The 26,562-nt window shown below is 44.3% G+C and overlaps 2 protein-coding genes across 3 annotated transcripts in view; one reads left to right on the top strand and one right to left on the bottom strand.

Annotated features, from left to right (window-relative positions):
* gtf2f2b (general transcription factor IIF, polypeptide 2b) overlaps positions 1 to 18,820 on the bottom strand; it is a 31,401-nt gene extending 12,581 nt beyond the window's left edge. The window contains exons 1-5 of one of the 2 annotated variants that reach the window (XM_024408382.2): positions 18,754 to 18,820; positions 18,101 to 18,210; positions 17,880 to 17,953; positions 17,595 to 17,613; positions 17,188 to 17,332 (exon numbers count right to left, since the gene is read on the bottom strand). In XM_024408382.2, the coding sequence (XP_024264150.1) occupies positions 17,188 to 17,332; positions 17,595 to 17,613; positions 17,880 to 17,953; positions 18,101 to 18,210; positions 18,754 to 18,775 (370 nt within the window). In that variant the 5' untranslated portion in view covers positions 18,776 to 18,820. Of the gene's footprint in view, positions 1 to 17,187; positions 17,333 to 17,594; positions 17,614 to 17,879; positions 17,954 to 18,100; positions 18,396 to 18,753 lie in introns of those variants that run through there. The other variant, XM_024408376.2, reaches the window with a different exon arrangement.
* LOC112240006 (BTB/POZ domain-containing protein KCTD4-like) lies at positions 4,320 to 6,026 on the top strand. Its single transcript, XM_024408389.1, has one exon. The coding sequence runs from the start codon at positions 4,500 to 4,502 to the stop codon at positions 5,268 to 5,270; it is 771 nt and encodes a 256-aa protein (XP_024264157.1). The 5' UTR covers positions 4,320 to 4,499; the 3' UTR covers positions 5,271 to 6,026.
* Positions 18,821 to 26,562: the final 7,742 nt, after the last annotated feature.

The following is a 26,562-nucleotide window of genomic DNA, read 5'->3' as shown; positions in this document are numbered from 1 at the left end:
CATTGTACTTACTTTTGGTCATGTAGAGTGTAATACAGTATGTGGACACCTGCTCTTTGAACATCCAAAATCATGGGAATTAATATGGCGTTGGTCCCCCCTTTGCTGCTATAACAGCCTCCATTCTTCTGGGAAGGCTTTCCACTAGATGTTGGAACATTGCTGCGGGGACTTGCTTCCATTCAGCCACAAGAGCATTCGTGAGGTCAGGCACTGATGTTGGGCGATTAGGCCTGGCTCACAGTCAGCATTCAAATTCATCCCAAAAGGTGTTCGATTGGGTTGAGGTCAGAGCTCTGTGCAGGCCAGTCAAGCTCTTCCACACAGATCTCGACAAACCATTTCTGTATAGACCTTGCTTCGTGCACAGGGCATTGTCATGCTGAAACAGGAAGGGCCTTCCCCAAACTGTTGCCACAGAGTTGGAAGCACAGAAACGTCTAGAATGTCATTGCATGCTGTAGCGTTAAGATTTCCCTTCACTGGAGCTAAGGGGCCTAGCCCTAACCATGAAAAACAACCCCAGACCTATATTTATCCTCCACCAAACTTTAAAGTTGGCACTATGCATTGGGGCAGGTAGTGTTCTCCTGGCTTCCGCCAAACCCAGATTCGTTCGCAGGACTGCCAGATGGTGAAGCGTGATTCATCGCTCCAGAGAACTCTATTGACTGCGCCAGAGTCGAATGGCGGCTAGCTTTTACACCACTCCAGCCGATGCTTGGCATTGCGCATGGTGATCTTAGGCTTGTGTGTTGTCGCTCCGAGACATTTCCACTCCACAATAACAGCACTTACAGTTGACCGGGGCAGCTCTAGTAGAGCAGAAATTTGAGAAACTGACTTGTTGGAAAGGTGGCATCCTATGACGGTGCAACGTTAAAAGTCACTGAGCTCTTCAATAAGGCCATTCTACTGCCAATGTTTGTCTATGGAGATTACATGGCAGTGTGCTCAATTTTATACACCTGTCACCAATAGGTAGGGTTGCAAAGGGTCGGAAACCTTCCGGTAAATTTCCTGAATATTTCCGGCAATTTTCCATGGGAAGTTAAGCACGGGAATTTGGGGAATTTTGTTTAAATTTATCCAAAAAGTTAGCTTATAACAGTGAATCTTTTTTATGGGATACACATCAGGCAATTCTAGGTCTTGTGGCATATTTTGGTTAAACAATCCCCAATTCAACGGAATTACAACTCTCTGCATGCACAGTGCATTCTTCCATCACATGTACAGTTGATTCTCAAGCTCTTGCACACTAATGAGATGCTATTGAACCCACACTACCACACTGTCTGTGCCAAGGACTATATGCTTTCTGGTAAGTTTGATTACAATACTGGGTGGGGTGAATATATGTTATAGGACATACATGATTTTCTGTTAACTAGTAAATAGTACCCTACAGCAAAGTGTGTTTAAATAATTTCTAACTTGTTAACAATTTCTGCTAGTTAGTTTTTGCTACCATGTGGGTTTTAGCTTGCTTGATTGAGCCTGCTAACTGAGGAGTGTTAATTCACCTGTTTCCATACATGTTTTATTTTAAAACATTTAACTTACAAAGGAGTTGTTTAATCTAACCAATTAGTTATTTAAATGTATAGGAAAATGCAACGGGCACTATCTGATATGTGGAGACATGTCACTGCAGCTATTGTAGAAGGACAAGCTGTGTACATCTGCAAATACTGTGCCAAATCATATGTGAAGAATGCAGTATCATCTGGCCACATGCATAAAGTTACCTCAGAGCTCACAACAAGCAACATCTGACAAAAGTCCCTCTACTTTTATTCGAGGTGAAAATTATGAATCAGACACCTTATCGATAGCAACAGCTCATGGTCCTCCTGGACTCAGAAGTATTTTTGACTCAATGGAGGAACGTAGTCAGAGAAATGCTGATGAATGTCTTGCTCGAGCTGTGTATGCAACTGGTTCACCTCTGATGCTCACAGGCAATATGTATTGGAAGAGATTTCTGAATGTTCTTCGCCCAGCATACACCCCTCCAACCAGACATGCTTTATCTACTCATTTGCTGGATGCAGAGTTCAACAGAGTTCAAGTGAAGGTCAAGCAAATCCTTGAGAAAGCAGACTGGTGTTGCAATCATCTCTGATGGGTGGTCGAATGTTTGTGGGCAGGGAATAATTAACTACATAATCTCCAGCCCTCAACCAGTATTCTACAAGAGCACAGACACACCGGTCTCTACATTGCAGATGAGCTGAAGGCAGTCATCAATGACCTTGGACCACAGAAGGTATTTGCACTGGTGACAGACAATGCTGCAAACATGAAGGCTGCTTGGTCTAAAATGGGAGTCCTACCCTCACATCACACCCATTAGCTGTGCTGCTCATGCATTGAATCTGCTCCAAGGACATCATGGTACTGAAAACAATGGATACACTCTACAAGAGAGCCAAGGAAATGGTTAGATATGTGAAGGGTCATCAAGTTATAGCAGCAATCTACCTCACCGAGCAAAGTGAGAAGAATAAGAGCACCACATTGAAGCTGCCCAGCAACACCCGTTGGGGTGGTGTTGTCATCATGTTTGACAGCCTCCTGGAGGGGAAAGAGTCTCTCAAAAAATGGCCATATAACAGTATGCCGATATGGACAGCCCCATCGAGAGGATCCTCCTGGATGATGCATTTTGCAGCCTGAAACCTATAGCAGTAGCCATTGCACGGATTGAGGGAGACAATGCCATCCTGTCTGATGTTCTGATTCTGCTTGCATATGTAAGAGAAGAAATCTATACCTCCCTGCCCACTTCACTGTTGCTCCAAGCAGAGGAAACTGCAGTTATGAAATACAGTGGGGCAAAAAAGTATTTAGTCAGCCACCAATTGTGCAAGTTCTCCCACTTAAAAAGATGAGGCCTGTAATTTTCATCATAGGTACACTTCAACTATGACAGACAAAATGAGAAAAAAAATCCAGAAAATCCCATTGTAGGATTTTTAATGAATTTATTTGCAAATTATGGTGGAAAATAAATAAGTATTTGGACACCTACAAACAAGCAAGATTTCTGGCTCTCACAGATCTGTAACTTCGTCATTTAATAATTTGCAATTATGTCTACTTATGATAAGGTAAAAGGTTTATGTTTGTCTCCATATGATATGGGAAATATATCCAATGCAAAAAACATTACATTTAAATGGTATTAATATTATTTTGCATTATTTCCGTTAATTCCTATATATTCTCGTTAATTCCCACCTCTGAATATTTCCACCTCTGAATATTCCCCAAAATGTGCAACCCTGCCAATTATTGTGGCTGAAATAGACAAATCCACATACTTTTGATATATATATATAGTGTACATTACTGATTAAGCCCCTTGCTCTGGAGGCTAACACTACAAGTCTATGACCATAATAACAAACAAGCATCGGTCTTCCTTATAGAGCAGTAACAGAGACTGTTGGCATAGTAACAGAGACATGACACTCGGTTTAGACCCAATTACCTTCCAGTCAACTGGATACAAGGAAGATGTGGACAAATCAAAGACCCTGCCTGCATTCACCAGTAATTGGGCTGTTCCCACAAAAACACACAGGGAGATCTTAACCAACTGTACGCAATCTTGGAGAGAGAAATCAGGCCATCTGCCCATCCCCATCTCTCCATCACACTGCCAGCGAATGTGCCCACCATGCTGTCAGTAATGCCACCCTGCACAAAGCTGTAAACATAGTCTAACATATATCTGACTGCAGTAAGTCTCTATAACAGAGATATTGCCACCTCCCCTCTCTCAGTCTAGGGGAGAGAGGTTTGTTATCCAAGTTCCCAGCCAGGACAACGTCATGTGTGTGTGTGTTGGTAGGAGGTTGGTGTGTATCTGCAAGCGTATATAAAGCGTGTGGGTTCAGGGCCTCCTTTGCTCTCACGTGCAGAAGCACAGCTGAGGAACCTTTTCATCAGCGAGAGGAGAGGGCTAATTATGAAGACAGGGAGAGAGAGGAGTAGAGAGAGTTGGAAGAAAGAGAGAGGGTGGCTGAATGAGAGTTGGGATAAGGGAAGATGGAGAGAAATAGAAAAAGAGAGGGGGATGAGAGGAAGGAGAGAGAGGGGAAAGAGAAAAGACAGGGAGATTTAGAGAGGATGAGAGAGGGGCAAGGAGTGCACCTGCCACTCTTTCTACTCTGTTGTTTTCTCTCTCTCTAAAGCACACACACTCTCTCCTCCCACCCTATGATGGAGGATGGCACTGGCCCCCTCTCTTCCTCCAACACAGAGAGAGAGCGCGAGAGAGTGAGGGAGGGATGTAAGAGGGAGGAGAGAGAGACAAATAGAGGCAGACTCATTCTGTTACCAGTGCGCTCTGCACTCCTCTCTATGCCAGTACCTCTCCGTGACGCTCCCATACGCTAACACACACACTTTGTTACTGCACGCTACACACTTATCCTGAGGACACACACACAGACAAAAAGACTGTGCGGTTGTTGAGCGGGAGCGGCATGGAATGGAACCTCAGAAGGATGGACAGTGAACTGAGACAGATCAACCCAGACCTGCTGCAGCCCAGCAAGAGCATCAAGAAGCCCTCCTCAGGCACCATCACTCTCAACGTGGGGGGCTTTCTCTATGCTGCACACCGCACCACCCTCAGCCGCCACCAGGGGTCAGTGTTGGAGGAGCTGGCCAGCGGCAGGAAGCCCATCCAGCACACTGACTCCATGGGCAACCCCTTCATCGACCGTGACGGCCCCGTGTTCAGACACATCCTCAACTTCCTGCGGACCGGAGACCTGCAGCTGCCCGACGACTTCCGAGAGGTGGGCCTTCTGAGAGGAGAAGCAGAGTTCTACCGCCTCAGCGGATTGGTGGAGGCCATTTCAGAGTGGGAGGGGATGCGGGCAGCGCAACGGGAGCCCGCCTTCCTGGAGGTGACTGACGAGAGGTCGCAGGGCTTCAAGGTGTACTGCAGCGACCCCTCCTTCATCGACAAGATCAAAGGGCGCCTGGTTCAGATCTCAAAGAGCCGGCTGGACGGCTTCCCGGAGGAGTTTGAGGTGTCGTCCAACGTGATCCAGTTCCGCCACTTCATCAAGTCGGACCCTGGCTCCAGGCTGGTGCTGAAACAGGACAGTACCTTCCTGTGTACCCTGGAGTGTCTGAAGCTAGAGACGGTGATGCTGGCCCTGAAGGCTGGCTTCTCTCTAATCAGCTCTCTGGACAGCAGCAAGGGATCTGTGGTGGCCGCAGAGGCTCTGCACTTTGTCAAGTAAGAGAGGGTGGTGAGAGGCAGGGAAGAGGGAAAGCTGGGGGAGCAGGATCAGGAAGGGAATGAACAGGGAGGTGGATAGAGAGGGGACGACTGGGAGAGAGAGGGGCAGGTACAGTAGGTAGTGAGGGAAACGAAGGGATGAGGGAAGGAGAAAGGTGTCTGATTCCAGATTGACCCCAAGCCTCTAGATTGAAACTGACGCAGGACAGTCATTTCTCTGCACTTTGTCTGGAGTCCAACCGAAGAGTCGAGAGAGAGCATCCACCCTCACTGCTGCAGGACAGAACACAACCTCTCAGAGGACCAGTCCCCTACTGAATTACACATACATAGGCTGCTTCCCCTTCAAACCAGCCTTAGAGCACCGTGAGGTATTACAGTGTGTGTTTTCAGTTGCTGTGTTTTGAGTGGAGTTGTGTGACCAAGCCTTTCTCTGGATTCTGAGGTGAGAGGTACAGTTGAACACTATACCTCTGACTGACTGTTGCTGATCATTGGACAAAAAAACTATTGTCTAATTGCAGCAACTTGCCTGACTAGATGGAAGGGAGGTCAGTGTGAATGCCCTGCAGCAGAGAAGCACAGAGAGTTTAGACCCAAAGGTTCAAATCTAGCATGATGCATGTGCAGTGAAGATTTTCAAATCAGACACCAACATTGTGATTGTATGTGCTGTGAGTGAGTATGTGACAATGTGTGTTCTTTTGGAAATGTGAATGTTTTGTTTCACACAAAATAAAAGTCATGAATATCGGCATTATTATATTATCTAATATTTTCCACAAGTCATGCTGGCATTTGTGTCTATTATATACAGTACAAGGGGACTTGTATATCATATTTAATTGCATCAACATTATGACAGTTGATTAAGGCAGACAGAGCTGACCATAGCGCTTTAATAGAATAGACTGGGAACTAATGTATCAGACGTAGAACTGTAACAGAGTTAGCAACTTAGAAAGTCAGCTTAGTGTACTGGAACATGCATCCGTGCCCAACATCCCAGAGCAGTCAACTCAAACCAAACATGCAGTGTTTTGACGTACAGATTTAGGATCTTAAATCACCGCTGCAGAACCTTCTTTCATTCAGGAAAAGTAAAACATGCAGTGTATTTGAGGCTTTAAAAAAAAAGCTTCTGAAGTTTATAATTTCCACTTTGAAATTTCAGACTTGATTTTTCCTTAACAAAAATGTATCAACTCGTACAAAAATGTAAATTATTTATAATCCATATAATAATTCACATTTCCTGTTTCTGAAGGATTATTTTCCTGCTGTAGCAAACTGGCTCAAATTAAGATCCTACATCTGTAATGTAATAACCTACCTGAAAGGATCATAATCAAATCTGAATTCCTATATTAAATCTCTTTTCCCATTTCACTACATTTATCATTTTTTTATATTATTTTTATTTAACCTTTATTTAACTGGGCAAGTCAGTTAAGAACAAATTCTTATTTACAATGACGGCCAAACCCGGCCAAACCTGGATGACGCTGGGCCAATTGTGCACCGCCCTATGGGACTCCCAATCGCGGCCGGACATGATACAGCCTGGACTCGAACCAGGGACTGTAATGACGCCTGAGATGCAGTGCTTTAGACCGCTGCGCCACTCGGGAGCCCAATGTTATAAGCCAACATTTCATATAGGAAGTGATCACTGGTGAGTGAGGTTAGTGATTGACAGTTGTGCAGGTGTCTTCATCCCAGGGCCTCTAGGATTTATGCTCCCCAGACCATTGAGACTATTGATATTTTAAGTAGTGGGTCCGGAAGGCAGTTCAATAAACACTGCTCTCTTCCCTCAAGGTGTACCTCTTTTTACATCCATATCTCAACCTTTTAAATGTGTAGTACTATCAATTATTTCACTATGCATTTAGGCCAATACTACATTCCACAACAAGACTAAACATATTGAATCACTAATTGTGTAGTTATTTCCCAAAACTCTGCTAAAGGGGTTGTTGTTGAGCAGTGGGTCAGTATGAAATGTTTGTACCGAGTACTGGTGGTAGAGTATGATACGGTGTACCTCTGACTAAGCAGACACGTTTCCTTTAGTTTGGACAGAGTCCCCTGCCTCCCAGTGCTAATTGTTTTACCTCCTTGTAATTCATCTCTGACAGAACCCTTCTGACACAAGGCAACAGATGGTGCGAGAACAGAATATTAGGAACTAAAATAACCAAACTCAGTCTATGCTTTAAGTACAGTAGCTGTAGTGTTGACCACATAATACACCCACCTCGACTTAGCCTGCGTCTCAAACCCCCCTGGAAACCATCTGCTGTAGCACACTCCTTCTTCAGACCTACAGCCCCCTACTCATGACACACACAGTGAACACTGTCTCTATGTTTCATACTACTGAACACATCCCTTCTGATCCACCACAGCAGACTCAATCTCCACGCACACTCTCTTCTGGCATTGGAGAAAACACGAGGCTCCCAGAGCCAGCAGTATGCTGAGGGGGACATCAAACCTAAGAGCTTTTTAATTGCAGATAAGGCCCATCAATATTTGATGAGGTACCACTGTGCCTATTAGCTGTTAGCTCAGATTGGTGAACATCTCAGCCACAGGTGGCAGAGAGAGTGAGAAAGAGATGGAGGAAGAGGGGTAGAGGAAGAAGCAGGGGGATCAGGGAGAGAGGGGTGGGGATTAATACAGAACAAGAGTACAACAGAGAGAGGAAAATACAGAAATACAGAGAGCACACAGCTTATTAAAAAACAGAGGCAACCCATTAACTGATTATTATTCAGATTAATATTCACTGTTTGTCTCCACACTGACTTTCTTCCCTCTAATATACACACACACCGAGCTTGTTCCTTATGGCATTAGGTGTCTCCGTGTCTATGCGTAACTAAGGGAAACAACTAACATTCCTAACTATCCTTTTACCCCTGGAATGATTCTAATGGACGGATCAACTACAGCCAACCTAGACTGACAAGAGGCCAAGGCTAGAGGGGGAAAGAGGGCTAGAGCGGGAAGAGAAAGATAGAGGGTAGAGGGAGAAGAGGCAGAGAAAAAGATGAGGAGGAAGAGGCAGGGAGAAAGAGGGGGCAGAGAGAAGGGAGAGGGGGAAGAGGAGAGGCAGAAAGAGGGTAGAGGAGGAAGAGGCAGAGAGGGGGTGAGGGGGAAGAGGCCGAGAGAGGGAGGCATAGAGAAAGAGAGAGGAGAGAAAGGGAGAGAGAAAAAGGCAAGGGGAGAGAGGAGCCATATGAATGGCAGAGAAAGAAAGGCAGATGAAAAGAGAAAGAAAGGCAGAGAAAGAGACAAACACACACAGCCGAATCAATCACTTTGTTAAGGAGCTGAGCCACATGCTGCGGTCTCTCTCAAATAAATCACCAGCCTTCAGTAAGCACTAAATAACCTATAAACCTCGATATTCGAAAGAATCTGTACATTCTAAAGAATATTTTTATGTTCTACACAGGCCCAATATATACACACACTTGTACATTATCTATGTAGTACATACACTCCCCTCCACATGTATTTGGACAGTAAAGCTACATTTTAAAATGTGTCTCTACAAAGCATTTCATATTTTAGAAGTAACTGTTCATAATAGGTGACAGTACAGAATGTCTGTTTTTATTTGAGGCTATTTTTATACATATCTGTTTTAGCATTTAGAAATAAAGCACTATGTATCTAGTCCCCCAATTTGAAGAAGTCATAAGTAAGCTAATTGGACAAATTCCCTTACTGTGTAGGAATATACGCTATGTACGGTGCATTCGGAAAGTACTCAAGACACCTTTTTGTAAAATTTTGATTGATTTACCAGTTTTTTTCCCCCTCAATCTACACACAGTACCTCATAATAACAAAGCAAAATCAGGTTTTAGAAATGTTACAAAATGTATTCAGACCCGTTACTCAGTACTTTGTTGCACCTTTGGCAGCGATAACATCTTAGAGTCTGCTTGGGTATAACACTACAAGCTTGGCACACTTGTATTTGGGGAGTATCTCCCATTCTTCTCTGTAGATCCTCTCAAGCTCTGTCAGGTTGGATGGGGAGCGTCGTTGCACAGCTATTTTCAGGTCTCTCCAGAGATGTTAGATCGGGTTCAAGTCAAGGCTCTAGCTGGGCCACTCAAGGATATTCAGAGACTTGTCCCGAAGCCACTCCTGCATTCTTTTGGCTGTGTGCTTAGGGTCGTTGTCCTGTTGGAAGGTGAACCTTCGCCCCAGTCTGAGGTCCTGAGCGCTCTGGAGCAGGTTTTCATCAAGGACCTCTCTGTACTCTGCTCCGTTCATCTTTTCCCTCGATCCTGACTAATCTCCCAGTCCCTGCTGCTGAAAAACATCCCCACAGCATGATGATGCCACTACCATGCTTCACCGTAGGGATGGTGCCAGGTTTCCTCCAGACGTGACACTTGGCATTCAGGCCAAAGAGTTTAATCTTGGTTTCATCAGACCGGAGAATCTTGTTTTTCATGGTCTGTGTCCTTTAGGTGCCTATTGACAAACTCAAAGCAGGCGGTCATGTGCTGCAGAGATGCTTGTCCTTATGGAAGGTTCTCCCACCTCCACAGAGGAACTCTGAAGCTCTGTCAGAGTGACCATTGGGTTCTTGGTCACCTCCCTGACCTAGGCCCTTCTCCCCCGATTGCACAGTTTGGCCGGACGGCTAGCTCTAGGAAGAGTCTTGGTGGTTCCAACATGTTTTAAGCAGACCACCATAGTCTTTGTGCCCAAGAACATTAAGGTAACCTGCCGAAATGACTATCAACCCGTAGCACTCACATTTGTAGCCATGAAGTGCTTTGAAAGGCTGGTCATGGCTCACATCAACACCATTATCCCAGAAACCCTAGACCCACTCCAATTTGCATACCGCCCTAACAGATCCACAGATGATGCAATCTCTATTGCACTCAGGACCGCCCTTTCCCACCTGGACAAAATGAACACCTATGTGAGAATGCTATTCATTGACTACAGCTCAGCGTTCGACACCATAGTGCCCTCAAAGCTCATCAATAAGCTAAGGACCCTGGGAGTAAAGACCTCCCTCCGCAACTGGATCCTGGATTACTGACGGGCCGCCCCCAGGTGGTAAGGGTAGGAAACAACAGATCCGCCACGTTGATCCTCAACACAGGGGCCCCTCGGGGTTGCGTGCTCAGTCCCCTCCTGTACTCCCTGTTCACTCATGACTGCACGGCCAGGCACAACTACAACACCATCATTACGTTTATCGATGACACAACAGTGGTAGGCCTGATCACCGACAACGACGAGACAGCCTATAGGAAGAAGGTCAGAGACCTGGCCGTGTGGTGCCAGGACAACAACCTCTCCCTCAATGTGATCAAGAAAAAAAGAGATGATTGTGGACTAAAGGAAAAAGAGGGCCGAGCATGCCCCCATTCTCATCGACGAGGCTGTAGCGGAGCAGGTTGAGAGCTTCAAGTTCCTTGGTGTCCACATCCCCAACAAATTACCATGGTCCAAGCACACCAAGACAGTCGTGAGGAGGGCATGACAAAGCCTATTCCCCTTCAGGAGACTTGGCATGGGTCCTCAGATCCTCAAAAGGTTCTACAGCTGCACCATTGAGAGCATCCCTGACTGGTTGCATCACTGCCTGGTATGGAACTGAGCGGCCTCCGACCGCAAGACTGGGGCCAAGCTTCCTGCCATCCAGGACCTCTATACCATGTGGTGTCAGAGGAAGGCCCTAAAAATTGCCAAAGACTCCAGCCACCCTAGTCATAGACTGTTCTCTCTGCTACCGCACGGAAAGCGGTACCAGAGCGCCAAGTCTAGGTCCAAGAGGCTTCTAAAGATCTAATCAAATGGCTACCCAGACTATTTGCATTGACTCCCCCCTTTACACTGCTACTCTGTTATCATCTATGCATAGTCACTTATCTCTAAATGACAAATGACCTCCATTACTTTGACTAACTGGTGCCCCCGCACATTGACTCTGTACCGGTACCCCCCTGTATATAGTCTCGTTATTGTTATTTTACTGCAGCTCTTTAATTACTTGTTACTTTTATTTCTTATTCGTATTTTTTTTAAACTGCGTTGTTGGTTAGGGGCTCCTAAGTAAGCATTTCACTGCAAGGTCTACACCTGTTGTATTTGTTGCATGTGACAAATACAATTTTATTTGGTATACCATAGGTGGATGTACTGTACCTGCTCTTTATATGACATAGACTGACCAGGTGAATCTACGTGAAAGCTATGATCCCTTATTGATGTCAAATGTTAAATCCACTTCAAATCAGTGTAGATGAATGGACGGAGACAGGTTGAAGAAGGATTTCTGAGACATGGATTGCGTGTGTGCTATTCAGAGGGTGAATGGGTAAGACAAAAGATTTAAGTCCTCCCTTTGAACGGGGTATGGTAGTAGGTGCAAGGTGCACCGGTTTGAGTGTGGCAAGAACTGCAACGCTGCTGGGTTTTTCACACTCAACAGTTTCCCGTTTGTATCTAGAATGGTCCACCACCTAAAAGACATCCAGCCAACTTGACAACTGTGGGAAGCATTGGAGTCAGCATGGTCCAGCATCCCTGTGGAATGCTTTTGACGCCTTGTAGTCCATGACCTGGCGACTTGAGGCTGTTCTAAGGGAAAAAGAGGATGCAATTCAATATTAGGAAGTTGTTCCTAATGTTTTGTACACTCAGTGTATATCAACGCAGACAGCGCTAATTGCGTCCATTAATGATGTCATTCCTACAGAAGCCATGCGCGGAATGTCAGTAGTAGTTGGTTCATGTAATTTTATGTCTAAGTGTTTTATTTTTTTCTGCGTTCGGCACAGCTCTGGCATGCAGCAGGTATTAAGAGGTTGCTTAGCAACAGGCTACAGAAGCTGGCAGTGAATAGGCTCAGCTGCAAGTGCTGTTAGAAAGCCATTCCTCCCTCTTGCTTTCTTTCTCTCCCCCTCTCCTCTCTCTTCCTCGCTCTTCGTCTCTCTCCCACTCCTACAGGTTGTGGTTCTCTCAGTAAGTTTTTAATTGCAATTGGTCAGGGGTGAAACTACTTCCATCTAATGTTCCAGTAGTTTCAGAAGCTACAGTAAACAGAGCAGCCAGGTCTGGTGAGCAGAACATAGAGATTCTCCCTGTAGAGAGAGAGACAGATCATTTCTTAATAACACTCTGTACTCCGCTATTACTGCAGACACGCAGTCAGCCAAGACCCCTTTGATCCGTCTTGAGATAATCATACTGCATTACACACAGCAGAAAGAGCCCACCTGTTGTGGAGTGGATGAGTGATGCTGCATACAATACAGTACACAAATCCAGGCTGTCTCCTGAGTGCATCTAATTGCTTTGAGCAAAATTCCCCGCTGTCATGTTCGTCGTCGGTTTGTCTGTCTTCGCTGCCTCCATCTCTCGTAGGATCAGATGCAGCTTGTAAGAAATGTAGCAGTCTGAATCCGAGGCAGTGAGCACGTTTGGGCCATCAGAGAGGTTACATTTTAGAGGCAGCCATCTTGGCACTATAGAAAAATCTTAAGCTAATTTCCTGCAATTATACACCTTTCTCCATGGAGCTGAGATTTTATTTAGCAGTTTTAAAGCAAATTTCCTACAATTCTATACATTTTGCCATGTAGCTGAGGAAATGTGGCAGTTTTAAAGTTAGTTTCCTGCAATTCTATGCATTTTTCCTTGGATAATGCTGTGTTCTTTTGCTCAAACAAAATGAACACTGCTAAATGTATTGTTTTGTGATTTTTCTATTCTCCCTGACAGTCAAGCTTTTCTTTAGGTGAAAAATCCCTGATAAAGTGATACCATTTCAAGCCCAAAGTTTCATGTTTTCATTTTGGACCGGATTCATCACCGTGCCTGTTGTGTACAGTAGCCTACAGTATTCTAGGAATAGGTCTTACCTAGCCCCATTCACCAAAAGTTCTGCAGTCAACACAATTATATTAACTACAAAGATCAAAGAGTGCCAAACCCCCTCAGACCTGCTCAGTTCTCTCTCCAGACAGTTTCCCTGCCCTCTCCTACTGGACATGTCTCTACTCTACAGCTCAGCTCTAGATAGAAGACCTCATTCAATTCATCAAGCAAGGGCTGCTGCTGGAATATAACAAATATGCAGTGTCTGATGGGCTGAGAAGCTGGGTGGATGTGCCAAGGTTGGTGTGAAAGCTACCAGCCCAGGTCCAGATGGACATCATCCAGCCAGAAGTGGCAGCAGCGTATTGTTCAGGCAGGAAAAGTCATTGTTTCTCAGAGAGACGGTCACCTTTTGCTCTGCTCTCTCACAAAGGAAGCAAGTGTTGCCAGGAATAATCAGCAGGAAATATTCACACACAGAGTCAGCTGACTGAATAACTGCCTGCCTACTGTTCCACTATGCCCTCGATGGAATGTACACAGACCCTTTAGCATATACAGGTGAATTAGAAAGCTAATTGTTAGAATTCAAAATCTGTCAATTCCCTCAATGAGAATTTGAAGGCGAGTTTTCTGGATTTGAAAATCTTAACTCAGAATGGCTCACTCCATATCACCATTTACAGGAAACGTACAGGCCACAATATCCTCAGGGTGGACAGTTTTCACTCCGCAACGCCGTATTTTTGACAGGAAGGAGGATTTTGATGAAAAAGCTGTGAAAATGTATTCTAGGTCTAAGCAACGGGGATACAAACCAAGAATGCTAAACCAGTCTCTCACCAAAGCAAAATCTCTGGAAAGAGAAAGTCTTCTCAAAACACACCCACAGGCCTAAAAAACCCAAGCAAAATTATTCTGTGCAGATCCTCTCAAGTTCTGGCAGGTTGGATGGGAGCATTGCTGCACAGTTATTTTCAGGTCTCTCCAGAGATGTTTGATCGGGTTCAAGTCCTGGCTCTAGCTGGGCCACTCAAGGATATTCAGAGACTTGTCCCGAAGCCACTTCTGCATTCTTTTGGCTGTGTGCCTAGGGTCGTTGTCCTGTTGGAAGGTGAACCTTCATCCCAGTCTGAGGTCCTGAGCACTCTGGAGCAGGTTTTCATCATGCATCTCTCTGTACTTTGCTCCGTTTATCTTTGCCTCGATCCTGACTAATCTCCCAGTCCCTGAAAAACATCCCCACAGCATGATGCTTCCACCACCTTACTTTACAATAGGGATGGTGCCAGGTTTCCTCCAGACATGACGCTTGGCATTCAGGCAAAATAGTTTCATCTTGGATTAATCAGACCAGAGAATACTGTTTCTCATGGTCTGAGAGTCTTTGGGTGCCTTTTGGCTAAATGAAAGCGGGCTGTCATCTTCCTTTTATTGAGGAGTGGCTTATGTCTGGCCACTCTACCATAAAGACATGATTGGTGGAGCGCTGCAGAGATGGTTGTCCTTCTGGAAGGTTCTCCCATTTCCACAGAGGAAATCTAGAGCTCTGCCAGAGGGACCATCGGGTTCTTGGTCGCCTCCCGCCTCCCTCCCTTTTATTTTTTAAATACATTTTAGAAGAGTGTAATGTAAGGGGTCTGAATACTTTCTGAACGCACTATGTTCACCCACGACTGCGTGGCCACGCACGCCTCCAACTCAATCATCAAGTTTGCGGACGACACAACAGTGGTAGGCTTGATTACCAACAACGACGAGACGGCCTACAGGGAGGAGGTGAGGGCCCTCGGAGTGTGGTGTCAGGAAAATAACCTCACACTCAACGTCAACAAAACTAAGGAGATGATTGTGGACTTCAGGAAACAGCAGAGGGAACACCCCCCCTATCCACATCGATGGAACAGTAGTGGAGAGGGTAGTAAGTTTTAAGTTCCTCGGCGTACACATCACAGACAAACTGAATTGGTCCACTCACACAGACAGCATCGTGAAGAAGGCGCAGCAGCGCCTCTTCAACCTCAGGAGGCTGAAGAAATTCGGCTTGTCACCAAAACCACTCACAAACTTCTACAGATGCACAATCGAGAGCATCCTGGCGGGCTGTATCACCGCCTGGTACAGCAACTGCTCCGCCCACAACCGTAAGGCTCTCCAGAGGGTAGTGAGGTCTGCACAACGCATCACCGGGGGCAAACTACCTGCCCTCCAGGACACCTACACCACCCGATGTTACAGGAAGGCCATAAAGATCATCAAGGACATCAACCACCCGAGCCACTGCCTGTTCACCCCGCTATCATCCAGAAGGCGAGGTCAGTACAGGTGCATCAAAGCTGGGACAGAGAGACTGAAAAACAGCTTCTATCTCAAGGCCATCAGATTGTTAAACAGCCACCACTAACATTGAGTGGCTGCTGCCAACACACTGACACTGACACTGACTCAACTCCAGCCACTTTAATAATGGGAATTGATGGGAAATTATGTAAATATATCACAAGCCACTTTAAACAATGCTACCTTATATAATGTTACTTACCCTACATTATTCATCTCATATGCATACGTATATACTGTACTCTATATCATCGACTGCATCCTTATGTAATACATGTATCACTAGCCACTTTAACTATGCCACTTTGTTTAAATACTCATCTCATATGTATATACTGTACTCGATACCATCTACTGTATCTTGCCTATGCTGCTCTGTACCATCACTCATTCATATATCCTTATGTACATATTCTTTATCCCCTTACACTGTGTATAAGACAGTAGTTTTGGAATTGTTAGTTAGATTACTTGTTGGTTATTACTGCATTGTCGGAACTAGAAGCACAAGCATTTCGCTACACTCGCATTAACATCTGCTAACCATGTGTATGTGACAAATAAAATTTGATTTGGTGTGTTTCTATGTTTCTCTGTGACATCACAAGGTAGGATTCAGTATATTAAAAAAAACATTTTCACTTTTGGGTAGAACTTAACAATTTTTTTTCTTCTACAAATTGTAGAAATGCACCTTTTTACATAGTACCAGTCAAGGTTTGGTGTGAGTTGGTATATACACGCCTGTATATACACGGCTGTTGTAGCCGCAACGCATTGGTTTGTTTTTTTATTCTTGCATAAGCAGAAAACAAAGGCTTTCAAAATGTCTCACTACATTGTTTACTATCCAGCTGACAAAGGCCGTTGTAGCCGCAACGCATTGGTGCACCACAAGCCTATGTCTCATGAGGGCAGCAGGTGGCCTAGTAATTAGAGAGACGAGCCAGCAACCGAAAGGCTGCCAGTTCCAATCCCAGGTCTGATGGGAAATATCTGTTGGGAAGTGAGTTGGCAGGCGGAAGGGTTGCTGATATCAAGTCCTATATAGCTGTGGTTGTGCCCTAGAGCAAACCCCACACAACAACAGCCCAATGGGAGCCCAGTGTGGCAGCCCCCTGCACCTTTACAAAAACATGGATCTGTGTCTTTCAGGGGTTAAAAGTAGAAATCAAATGTCAGTTTGACCAACAAAGTGATCTTAATTTATCTTTGTTCTATATTATTTCATCCAATGATCAAAGAGAACCTAATGGATTAACTATAAACCAAAGAAGCACACCTCTCCTGTGTCTCTACAGTAGGCTGTTTAAAATAAAGTTGGGTATATCTATTTGATGAGAATTGTTTTATATAACATTTTAAAGGGTTAAAACATGAATAAGTCAGTGCATTAGAGTAATCGTAATAACTCCGTCTACAATAGAGCAAGGCAAAAACAGGAGTATAAAATAGTTTATCGACATTTCAGCTACAGCTTTTAAGACAAGTCAACTGAAATAGGCCAAACGAGAAGTCTTGATGATGAATCTCTCCATTGCTTGAGAATGACGACCCAAATCTAATCCGATTAATCTCAAGGAGTCTCATCTCTTGAATATTTATGATTCACCAACTCAAAAGGCACCATATACCGTCAACTCAAAATGAAACATATCTCCATGGTGTTTTACCAGTACTAGAGCAGAGTAGGGCAGTAGTCTTACCTGCAGAGGTTTCAGTGAACACAGCCAGGGTCTGCCCCCCCACACTATGCATGGTGAATGGGTGGTCCCGGGGAGCTCGTACAGACACTGCCTTCTCTCCCAGGGCAGACAGGCTGGTTAGGTCCTCATTCAGGGTGAACGACACCTAAAGGAAACACCACAGACCTTTGGATCCGCTAACATCCCAGCATGGATGCAGGCTTTTGTTCAAACCAAGCAGTTAAACCTCTGATTCAACTAATCATAGTCTATGAATCTATAAACATGACTTCCAATAATGAAAATTATGTTCTAATAATACAGCTACTGTTTTCTAGAACGCTTCCAAAAGTTTGAGGTATTACTGAGGACAAGGAACAGTGTATGGGTTTACAGTGACACCTTGTGGCAACAAATAACATACTTACATCTGCTTTTCCTTGTTTCCTATGAGGGGGGAAATGCATTTACTTTCAGTTAACTACAACATAGGCTACACTAATTGTCTCATTAGACAGCTGATTCCTGAAGAACCATGTTACTGAATTTCGGACCATTTATAACTAGCACCACCAACTACACAAGATAGAGCATGGATGTACACTGCAAAAGTCAACATTTCTATGTCTGGTAGTGTTGAACCCCTCTGAAAAGCAGTCATATGTTTTCAGTAATGAACAGATGTGGAGTTATAGCTAATGGTCAGTGTTTACTTTACAATCTTGAGCTTTCCAATTTCTCCTTTTCCGGATGCTTTGGCCCACTGCTGGGCCAAGTACTTGGGAACCTGATCAGGTCAAACAAAAGTTAAAAAGAGACCGGAGGTTTTAATTTAGCTAGCCAAATGCTAGGCTATTCCTCAACAAAACCGTCAGGTGTGACCAATATGTGTATGGATATAACTTACCGTTTAATTAGATTTTAGGCAACATACCTTTACTAGCCATACACCGGTGTTTTGCTTAGCTCCGGTTAAATCAACCTCCGTTTTTTCAGACATAGCGGCAGAACCTTTGACGAGGTTCTTCAGGACACGTGAAGTTGCTAACAGTGGAGTCACAGACAGGTTACAGGAAATACAACGCATGAGAAACCTCACTTCGATCAATGAAGAGCACACTACACAGCGGTGATGGATAATACAATCTGAATAACATTGTGCAAGTGTGAAATGACTTAATGGTGAATTTGGTCAATTTGATTTATTAGCCTATTGGTAAGGTTGTAACTATACGTGGACCAGAATATTTGATCCCACTGGAATTCACAAATGTTTTATAAAAATACAGTAGAAATCAGAGGTGGCACCAAGTCACACGCAAATTTCAAGTGACAAGGTCCCGAGTCTCAAGTCGAGTCCCAAGTAGAACGGGTCAAAACTCAAGTCAAGTCCAAGTCGTGCATTCTAAGAGCCCAGTCACAAGTTTTCAAGTCAGGTCTCAAGTCAAGTAAAAAAAAAAAATCTATACATGCAAGAACTTGTTCAACTACAAATCATTGTCTATTTACTGAGGCTACCAGACAGCCCTTTTGATTATTTTGTCTACAACACATTTTGATTTGCCTATGTTATTGTAAAATAGCGACCTTGTGGGAGTTGTAAGGGCATGAAATCAGCAGAAGACAAGGCAGGTTGACATGCTCAGTGTATATTTATTTGCAGGTCTTGGTGATCCAATGGTAAACGCGGGTTATATTTAATTAAGCAATAAGGCCCGACGAGGGGGTGTGCTATATGGCCAAAATACAAGGTCTGTTCTTAATTACGACGCAACGTGGAGTGCCTGGACACAGCCCTTAGCCATGGTATATTGGCCATGTACCACAAACCCCCTGGGTGCCTTATTGCTATTACAAACTGGTTGCCAATGTAATTAGAGCAGTAAAAATGGTCATACCTGTGGTATACGGTCTGATATACCACAGCTGTCAGCCAATCAACATTCAGGGCTCGAACCACCCACTTTACAATACAAAATATACACGTAGATTTACCAAATATACAGAGCCAATAGACCAAAAGAAATAGTGTCCGTATCAGGCTTAACCTGTTCTATCTGAGCAGACACAAGTAGAGGGCAAGACTGTAACCTCCCATTGAAAAACCAAATCGAATCAGGCAAACAGGTAGGCCTAAATAATATAAACTCGTGGCCCCCAGGACCATAAAATTACCCAATTGGCAATTACAACCAATAACCTGGTACTACAATGTAAAAGGCAATTTCCACATCCATTGTTACATTCGTCTTATTCAGACTTAATGATTATTCATGATATTTCAACACCATGCATACATGGAACAATCATTTTCTCTTATCCAACGTTTTGACTCCAAAGCGTGGAGCGCAGGCCACGTAGCCTATTTCGCTGTGACCTGGGGCGCGCGCGCTCATATTACGCGCAACCAGAATGACAGACATAGGACAAATGCCAAATACGTTCAAACAACTGGAAACTCGGAACTGGGAATTCAGACATTTTCGACTTCCGACTTCAGTGCGCTCAAAACAACTGGAACCTCTGGAAAAAAACAAGCTCCGACTGGGAAAATCATTTGGAACGGTCATCCAACTCGGGAACTCGGGCCTCTTTCTAGAGCTCCGACTTTCCGACCTGAAGATCACTGACGTCATGATTTGATTTCGTATTTTTCCGAGTTCCCAGTTGTTTTGAACGTAGCAACGGAACTCCGACATAATCTGTGAAATATGAACAAAGCAGTGGCGGTGTTGCCATTTAAGATGTGGGAGGATGATCATGAGCATGGCCTTGTTTCTATTACAGCATACTGGATGACTGTCATTCATATTCCATTCACCCAGGTTAACATAACATTGATAGGTTTAACTACATGATAATCAAATTTTCCCTATGCCCACATCATGAGGTTGCTAGCTACAACTTAGCCTATGAATGGAAGTTTACAACATTTGATAGAAATTTGAGTAATCAAGATGACAGACATTGACACATTCAATACCGCCTTGCACACTCTTGCCAGCATATAGCTGATCTAAGGTGTATTCATTAGTCTAACAGTTGGAAACAAGAGTTTCTACTGGATACATTCAGGTAAATTTATCCCCGTTTCGTTACGTTTGCTTCTATTTCAAAATCGTTAGCAGAATCGGCGGAATGAATACACCCCTGTGCACACGCAAACACAGTTCACTTTCATCGCAGCCACATACAAACTGCATGAATGATCACTTTGATCGTTGTATTCCTTCACTCCTCCTCTCATCAGATCAAATCAAACTTTATTTGTCACATGTGCAATGCAAAAAAGAGTTAAGAAAATATTTACCAAATAAACTAAAGTAAAAAATAATAAAAAGTAACAATAAAATTTAAATAACGAGGCTATATACAGGGGGTACTGGTACAGAGTCAATGTGAGGGGGTGCAGATTAGTCGGTAATTTGTACATGTAGTTAGGGGTGAAGTGATTATGCAAAGATAATAAACAGGGAGTAGCAGCACTGTACTTAACAAATGGGGGAGCGATATAAAAAGTCTGGTGGCCATTTGATTAATTGTTCAGCAGTTTTATGGCTTGGGGGTAGAAGCTATTAAGAAGCCTTTTGGTCCTTGCCATGCGGTAGCAGAGAAAACAGTCTATGACGGGTGACCCAATTTTTGGGGATTTCCTCTGACACCGCTTAGTATATAGGTCCTGGATGGCAGGAAGCTCGGCCCCAGTTATCTACTGGGCCGTACGCACTCCCCTCTGTAGCACCTTATGGTCAGATGCCGAGTAGTTGCCATACCAGGTGGTGATTTAACCGGTCAGCATACTCTCGATGGTGCAGCTGTAGAACTTTTTGAGGATCTGGTGACCCCTGCCAAATCTTTTCAGTCTCCTGAGGGGGAAAAGGTGTTGCCATGCCCTCTTCATGACTGTCTTGGTGTGTTTGGACCACAATAGTTTGTTGGTGATGTGGACACCAAGGAACTTGAAACTCTCGACCCGCTCCAATATAGCCCCATCGATGCTAACGGGGGCCTGTTCAACCTGCCTTTTTCTTTAATACACGATCAGCTCATTTGTCTTGCTCATATTGAGGGAGATGTTGTTGTCCTGGCACCACACTGCCAGGTCTCTGACCTCCTCCCTATAGGCTGTCTCATCATTGTCAGTTATAAGTCCTACCACTGTTGTGTCGTCAGCAAACGTAATGATGGTGTTGGAGTCGTGTTTGGCCATGCAGTCGTAGGTGAGTAGGGAGTACAGGAGGGGACTAAGTACACACCCCTGAGGGGACCCAGTATTGAGGATCAGCGTGGCAGACGTGTTGTTGCCTACCCTTACCATCTGGGGGCAGCACAGCAGGAAGTCCAGGATCCAGTTGCAGAGGTGTTTAGTCCCAGGGTCCTTAGCTTAGTGATGAGCTTCATGGGCACTATGGTGTTGAACGCTGAGCTGTAGTCAATGAATAGCACGCTCTCATAGGTGTTCCTTCTGTCCAGGTGGGAAAATGCAGTGTGGAGTGCAATTGAGATTGTGTCATCTGTGGATCTGTTGGAGCGGTATGCGAATTGGAGTGTTCTAGGGTATCCGGATGCTGTTGATGTGAGCCATGACTAGCCTTTCAAAGCACTTCATGGCTATCGACGTGAGTACCACGGGGCGGTAATCATTTAGGCAGGTTACCTTCACTTCCTTGGCCACAAGGACTATGGTGGTCTGCTTGAAACTGTAGGTATTACAGACTCGGTCATTGAAGACACTTGCCAATTGGTCTGCGCATGCTTTGAGTACACGTCCTGGTAATTTATCTGGCCCCGCGGCTTTGTGAATATTTACCTGTTTAAAGTTCTTGCTCAAAGAGAGAGTTGTCAGACAGTCATCCAGAACAGCTGGTGATCTCGTGCATGCTTCAGTGTTGCTTTCCTCGAAGCGAGCAAAAAAGGTATTTAGCTCTTCTGGTAGGCTCGCGTCACTGAGTAGCTCGCGTCTGGGTTTCCCTTTGTAGTCCGTAATCATTTTCAAGCCCTGCCACATCCGAATAGCTCCAGAGCCGGTGCAGTAGGATTCAATCTTAATCCTTTATTGACGCTTTGCTCGTTTGATGGTTCGTCTGAGGGCATAGCGGGATTTCTTATAAGCGTCCCGCTCTTTGAAATCGGCAGGTCTAGCTTTAGCTCGATGCGGATGTTGCCTGTAATCCATGGCTTCTTGTTCGGGATATGTAGGTACGGTCACTGTGTGGACTACGTCGTCGATACACTTATTGATGAAGCCGATGACCGAGGTGATATACTCCTCAGTGCCTTTGGATGAATCCTGGAACATATTCCAGGCTGTGCTAGCAAAACTATCCTGTAGCGTAGCATCTGCGTCATCTTACAATTTCTGTATTGCACGAGTCACTGGCACTTCCTGCTTTAGTTTTTGCTTGTAAGCAGCAATCAGGAGGATAGAATAACGGTCAGGGGCCTGTTGCACAAAACTAGGATAAGGGATTAAGCCAGGATATCTTGGTGATCCTGGCTCAATTGATCCGTAATCCGGTTGCACTAAAGATGGATAGGGGGCAGGAGGATATGTTATGGTATAAATTACCATGGAGATTTATTCTGTGGAGCTAGCCTGCTCCAGACCAGGCTAAATTCCAGGATCTATTTAATCTCATCCCTAATGTCAGTCAGCAGTCACCACAAATGGAAACCAATAGTTATTTCACTGCTCACTATACATTGTTATCACATAACTAGACCCACTGTTATTATTTAAACGTTTGTGATCATTAATTTCAATGATTTTGGATAAAAAATGATTTTTAGATGATGTTGCTATCATTAGATAATTTACAGTTTCCCATAAACTATAAGGCTATATATAAAATGATAGAATATTAGGGCCAGAGAGGGGAAAAAAACACAAGTCATAATATTGTAACCAGTTGTTTTAAAGGAGGACAGTTGTTAAAATGACAGATGTGGGGCATTTCGTGAAATTGTACTTCAGTATGGTTTCATAAACAAAGACATGCTGATGTGCCAGAATATTAAGTATCACATTGTCATAAGTATCAAAACTGTAAAAACAATATGTAGCTTTTCTGCAGAAAGAACCAGCCTCATAAATTTATGACTTTATCCTTTTTCTTCAGTGTGGCCCTAGTACTCTGTCATATAAACAAATACACATTCCATATGAATATAAAAACACAATGTGTAACATTATGTTCCTTTATTGAATAAGGACAAAACAAAGCAGGTAAACCATCAGCTCCTTTCGAAACTGAAGTCACAGTGACTCTACAAGATGGAAAGCACAGAATCCAAGCATATTATACAAAGTGATACATACACATTCAAAGGTCTGTATATAACACACCCTGCATGTCTGCACACTAAAATAAATGCAGGACAAATCCATACACATCAACTGAACAGACAAATGAATGGATGCAGTAGCCTCCCTGCAGCCTTGTATTATACACAGTATACCGCACAAACATCATAAGAGGCCAAATTCGTCAAAAACGAACCCAAAAAAAAACAAATTCCTCTGCCACCGCAGGACATATTTAACCAAAATTGAAAGCACACATACTAACTAAAATAATTCAACACATATTGGTCCCTCAGCAGCCGACCACTGTCGTCATCAGGGAAGATTGCCGGATTGTCCCAGTCCATGGCTGGTGGCACTCTGGGGGCCCTCTCCTTCCTCAGGCAGGCCACATTGTGGAGGACAGCACAAGCCACAGTAATATCACATGCCCTAACAGGGCTGACCCTTAATTTGTGAAGGCAGTGAAAGCGTGCCTTCAGGAGGCCAAAGGTCATTTCAACTCTGGCCCTGGTCCTGGCATGGGCATGGTTGTAGGCCTGCTGTGCTTCCTGGGGGTCTGTGAAAGGTGTCAGGAGAAAAGGCTGGCAGCCATACCCCTGTCTCCCAGCAACACACCAGAGAATTCACCTGTCAACACAAAATCTCATCATTACTACCTCATAAACACAGTGATATTCTTGACACAGCCATGATGGTTATAAATAGGGGTTGTGTGGCTTACCTTGTGATAGGCACTGATAGATTTCAGAGGCCCGAAAGATTCTGGAGTCATGGACTGAGCCAGGCCATTTTGCCACAACATTGCTGATCACACAGTCAGCATTGCAGACCATCTGAAATCATAAGATGAGGAATATTACACCAATCAATGCACATCACTGGCAATGCAGTGTTCGTCAATGGACAATATCAAAAAGTTATGTTCACCTGAACATTAATGCTGTGAAAGGATTTCCTATTCACAAAATCGGCCTCATGGGCACCTGAGGGGGCTTTTATCCTTATGTGTGTGCAGTCCACTGCACCAATGACATTGGGGAAACCTGTCACACAAAGTAATGAGTATCCTACTATGTGTTAACAGTTGTCCTGTAATTTGTAGATCCTCTTACCTGCAATCCTATAGAACTCCTCTTTGATGTCACAGAGTCTTCTGTGGCCAGGGAAGGAGATGAAGACATCTGCTAATGCTTTGATAGCCAGACACACACTCCTTATTGTGCGGCAAATTGTGGCCTTGTTCAGCTGTTCTGCATCCCCCACTGAGTACAGGAAGGCTCCACTAGCAAAAAAGCGCAAGGCCACACAAACCATTTGCTCCACACTCAGTGCATGGCTCCGTGCAGTGCGGTGCTTAATCCTGGGACCCAGTAGTCTGCATAGATACCTGATGCCATCTGCAGAAAACCTGTATCTTTCATATAGATCAGGGAAGGCCAGTGGGTCCAACCGGTCCCTGAAGACCCTTTCTCGCCTGAAGGCTCTCCTCAGCACAAGTGCTTCTTCATCCACCACATCTCGCACGAATGGGCATGCCATTGTCAGAGCAGAAAGGAACACACAATTTTGGGCCTTCATATAGGCTAGTGGCCACACCTGGTGCTGGGGGGGTGGGCAAAAGAGGGCGATGCCTTATAACGATGACTTGGTTGTACTGATTGCTGGGAAAATAAAAAAACCTTAGAAAGATGCCACCGTCCTGTGTGCTCACAATAAGAGCTCATATGTCATGGCTCACTTGACTTTACGAGAATATACCTAATTTTTATTTTGAGCTGTGTCATCTTCTTGGAGCTGGGGGAGGAAAGAAAAATAATGATTAATACATTTGTGTTACAGTTAGCATACAGTGTACATTGAAGGCATATCTCACCTCCCTCTCAAGTTTTTTTATTTCAAGGTCCAGTTTCCTAATTGTCCTCTTTTTTATTTCGAACTCCAGTGCAAGATTTTCCATCTTTTTCTTCTTGTACTGAATGTCTATGTCTGCCAGTTCTATTTGGCGCCGGAGGTGGTTGCCATACAACTTTCTGATAGCTTGTGAGCTCTGTGAACACAATACAATTAGCGCAGCTGGAATTTGGCAGGATGTGGTGTCCTTTTATTAATACGCACTATGTTGCCAGGCTGGTTTTCCCACTGTATAGCATCTGGGTCCTGTAAAAGAAATTAGATTTTTTGATTTTGATGAGGACTCCTCACCATTGTAGAGTAAATAGTACTTTCACAGTCTTAACATGATACCTCATGCCTTCTGGAATCCAGAGAGATGGTCTCCTCCTCATCATCGTCGTCTCCATCATGTGCTGTTGCTGCTGCACTGGGGCCTTCACCCTATCACATTTAATCGGATTCATATTGAAGCTAGTAGACAAGACATGCCAGGCCTACAGTATGCCTTTGATGGAGTACTCACTGGATCAGCATCGTCTGGTGCTTGTGCTGGTGGCTCTAACAGGAACACAGTGCTGCCAGACACTGCAAGGCAATAGGTAAACCAAAGTCAGACAGTCCAAATTGATTCAATATGAATGTGGTTGTATCCCATGTAGAGATGGAAGGACATACCTTGAATGAAGCGGGTGGCATCTTGGGAGGAACCTATGCTCGTCTCTTTCCCCCAGGGATCCCCTCTAAGACGGGCCTGCCTTTATTTAGCTCCAAGGCCATGTCCTCTGCTGGGGTAAGGTCAGCCTTTGGTGACCCACCACCCGTGCCTTGTCTGTGGGTATTCTTTTTCACTGCTAAAACAGTACAGACAATGTGTGAGCAGGCACCTTCTGGGTACAATATATGCTTGTGCTTTGTTAAATATTAGTCAGGGACCATACCATTCTGCAGAATGTTCTTGTATTTGATTTTGACCTGCTGCCATGTCCGTTTTGGCCCGTTCATGTTTAATCTACACACACACACACACACACACACACACACACATTTAATGGAGTCACACTGCAAAAATTACTTGGTATTTTTGTCTTGTTTTCAGTAAAAATATCAAAAAATTTATCATAGCTTTATACAGTGTGATGGAGTTACTTTACACAATTTCACTCATATCTGCAGTGCATTTCAATAAAAAATTTAAC

Source organism: Oncorhynchus tshawytscha, linkage group LG03 (assembly GCF_018296145.1).
Source record: "Oncorhynchus tshawytscha isolate Ot180627B linkage group LG03, Otsh_v2.0, whole genome shotgun sequence".
NCBI lineage: Eukaryota > Metazoa > Chordata > Actinopteri > Salmoniformes > Salmonidae > Oncorhynchus > Oncorhynchus tshawytscha.
The sequence above is the reverse complement of the archived record's forward strand: the minus strand, read 5'-3'. Positions and strand labels throughout refer to the sequence as shown.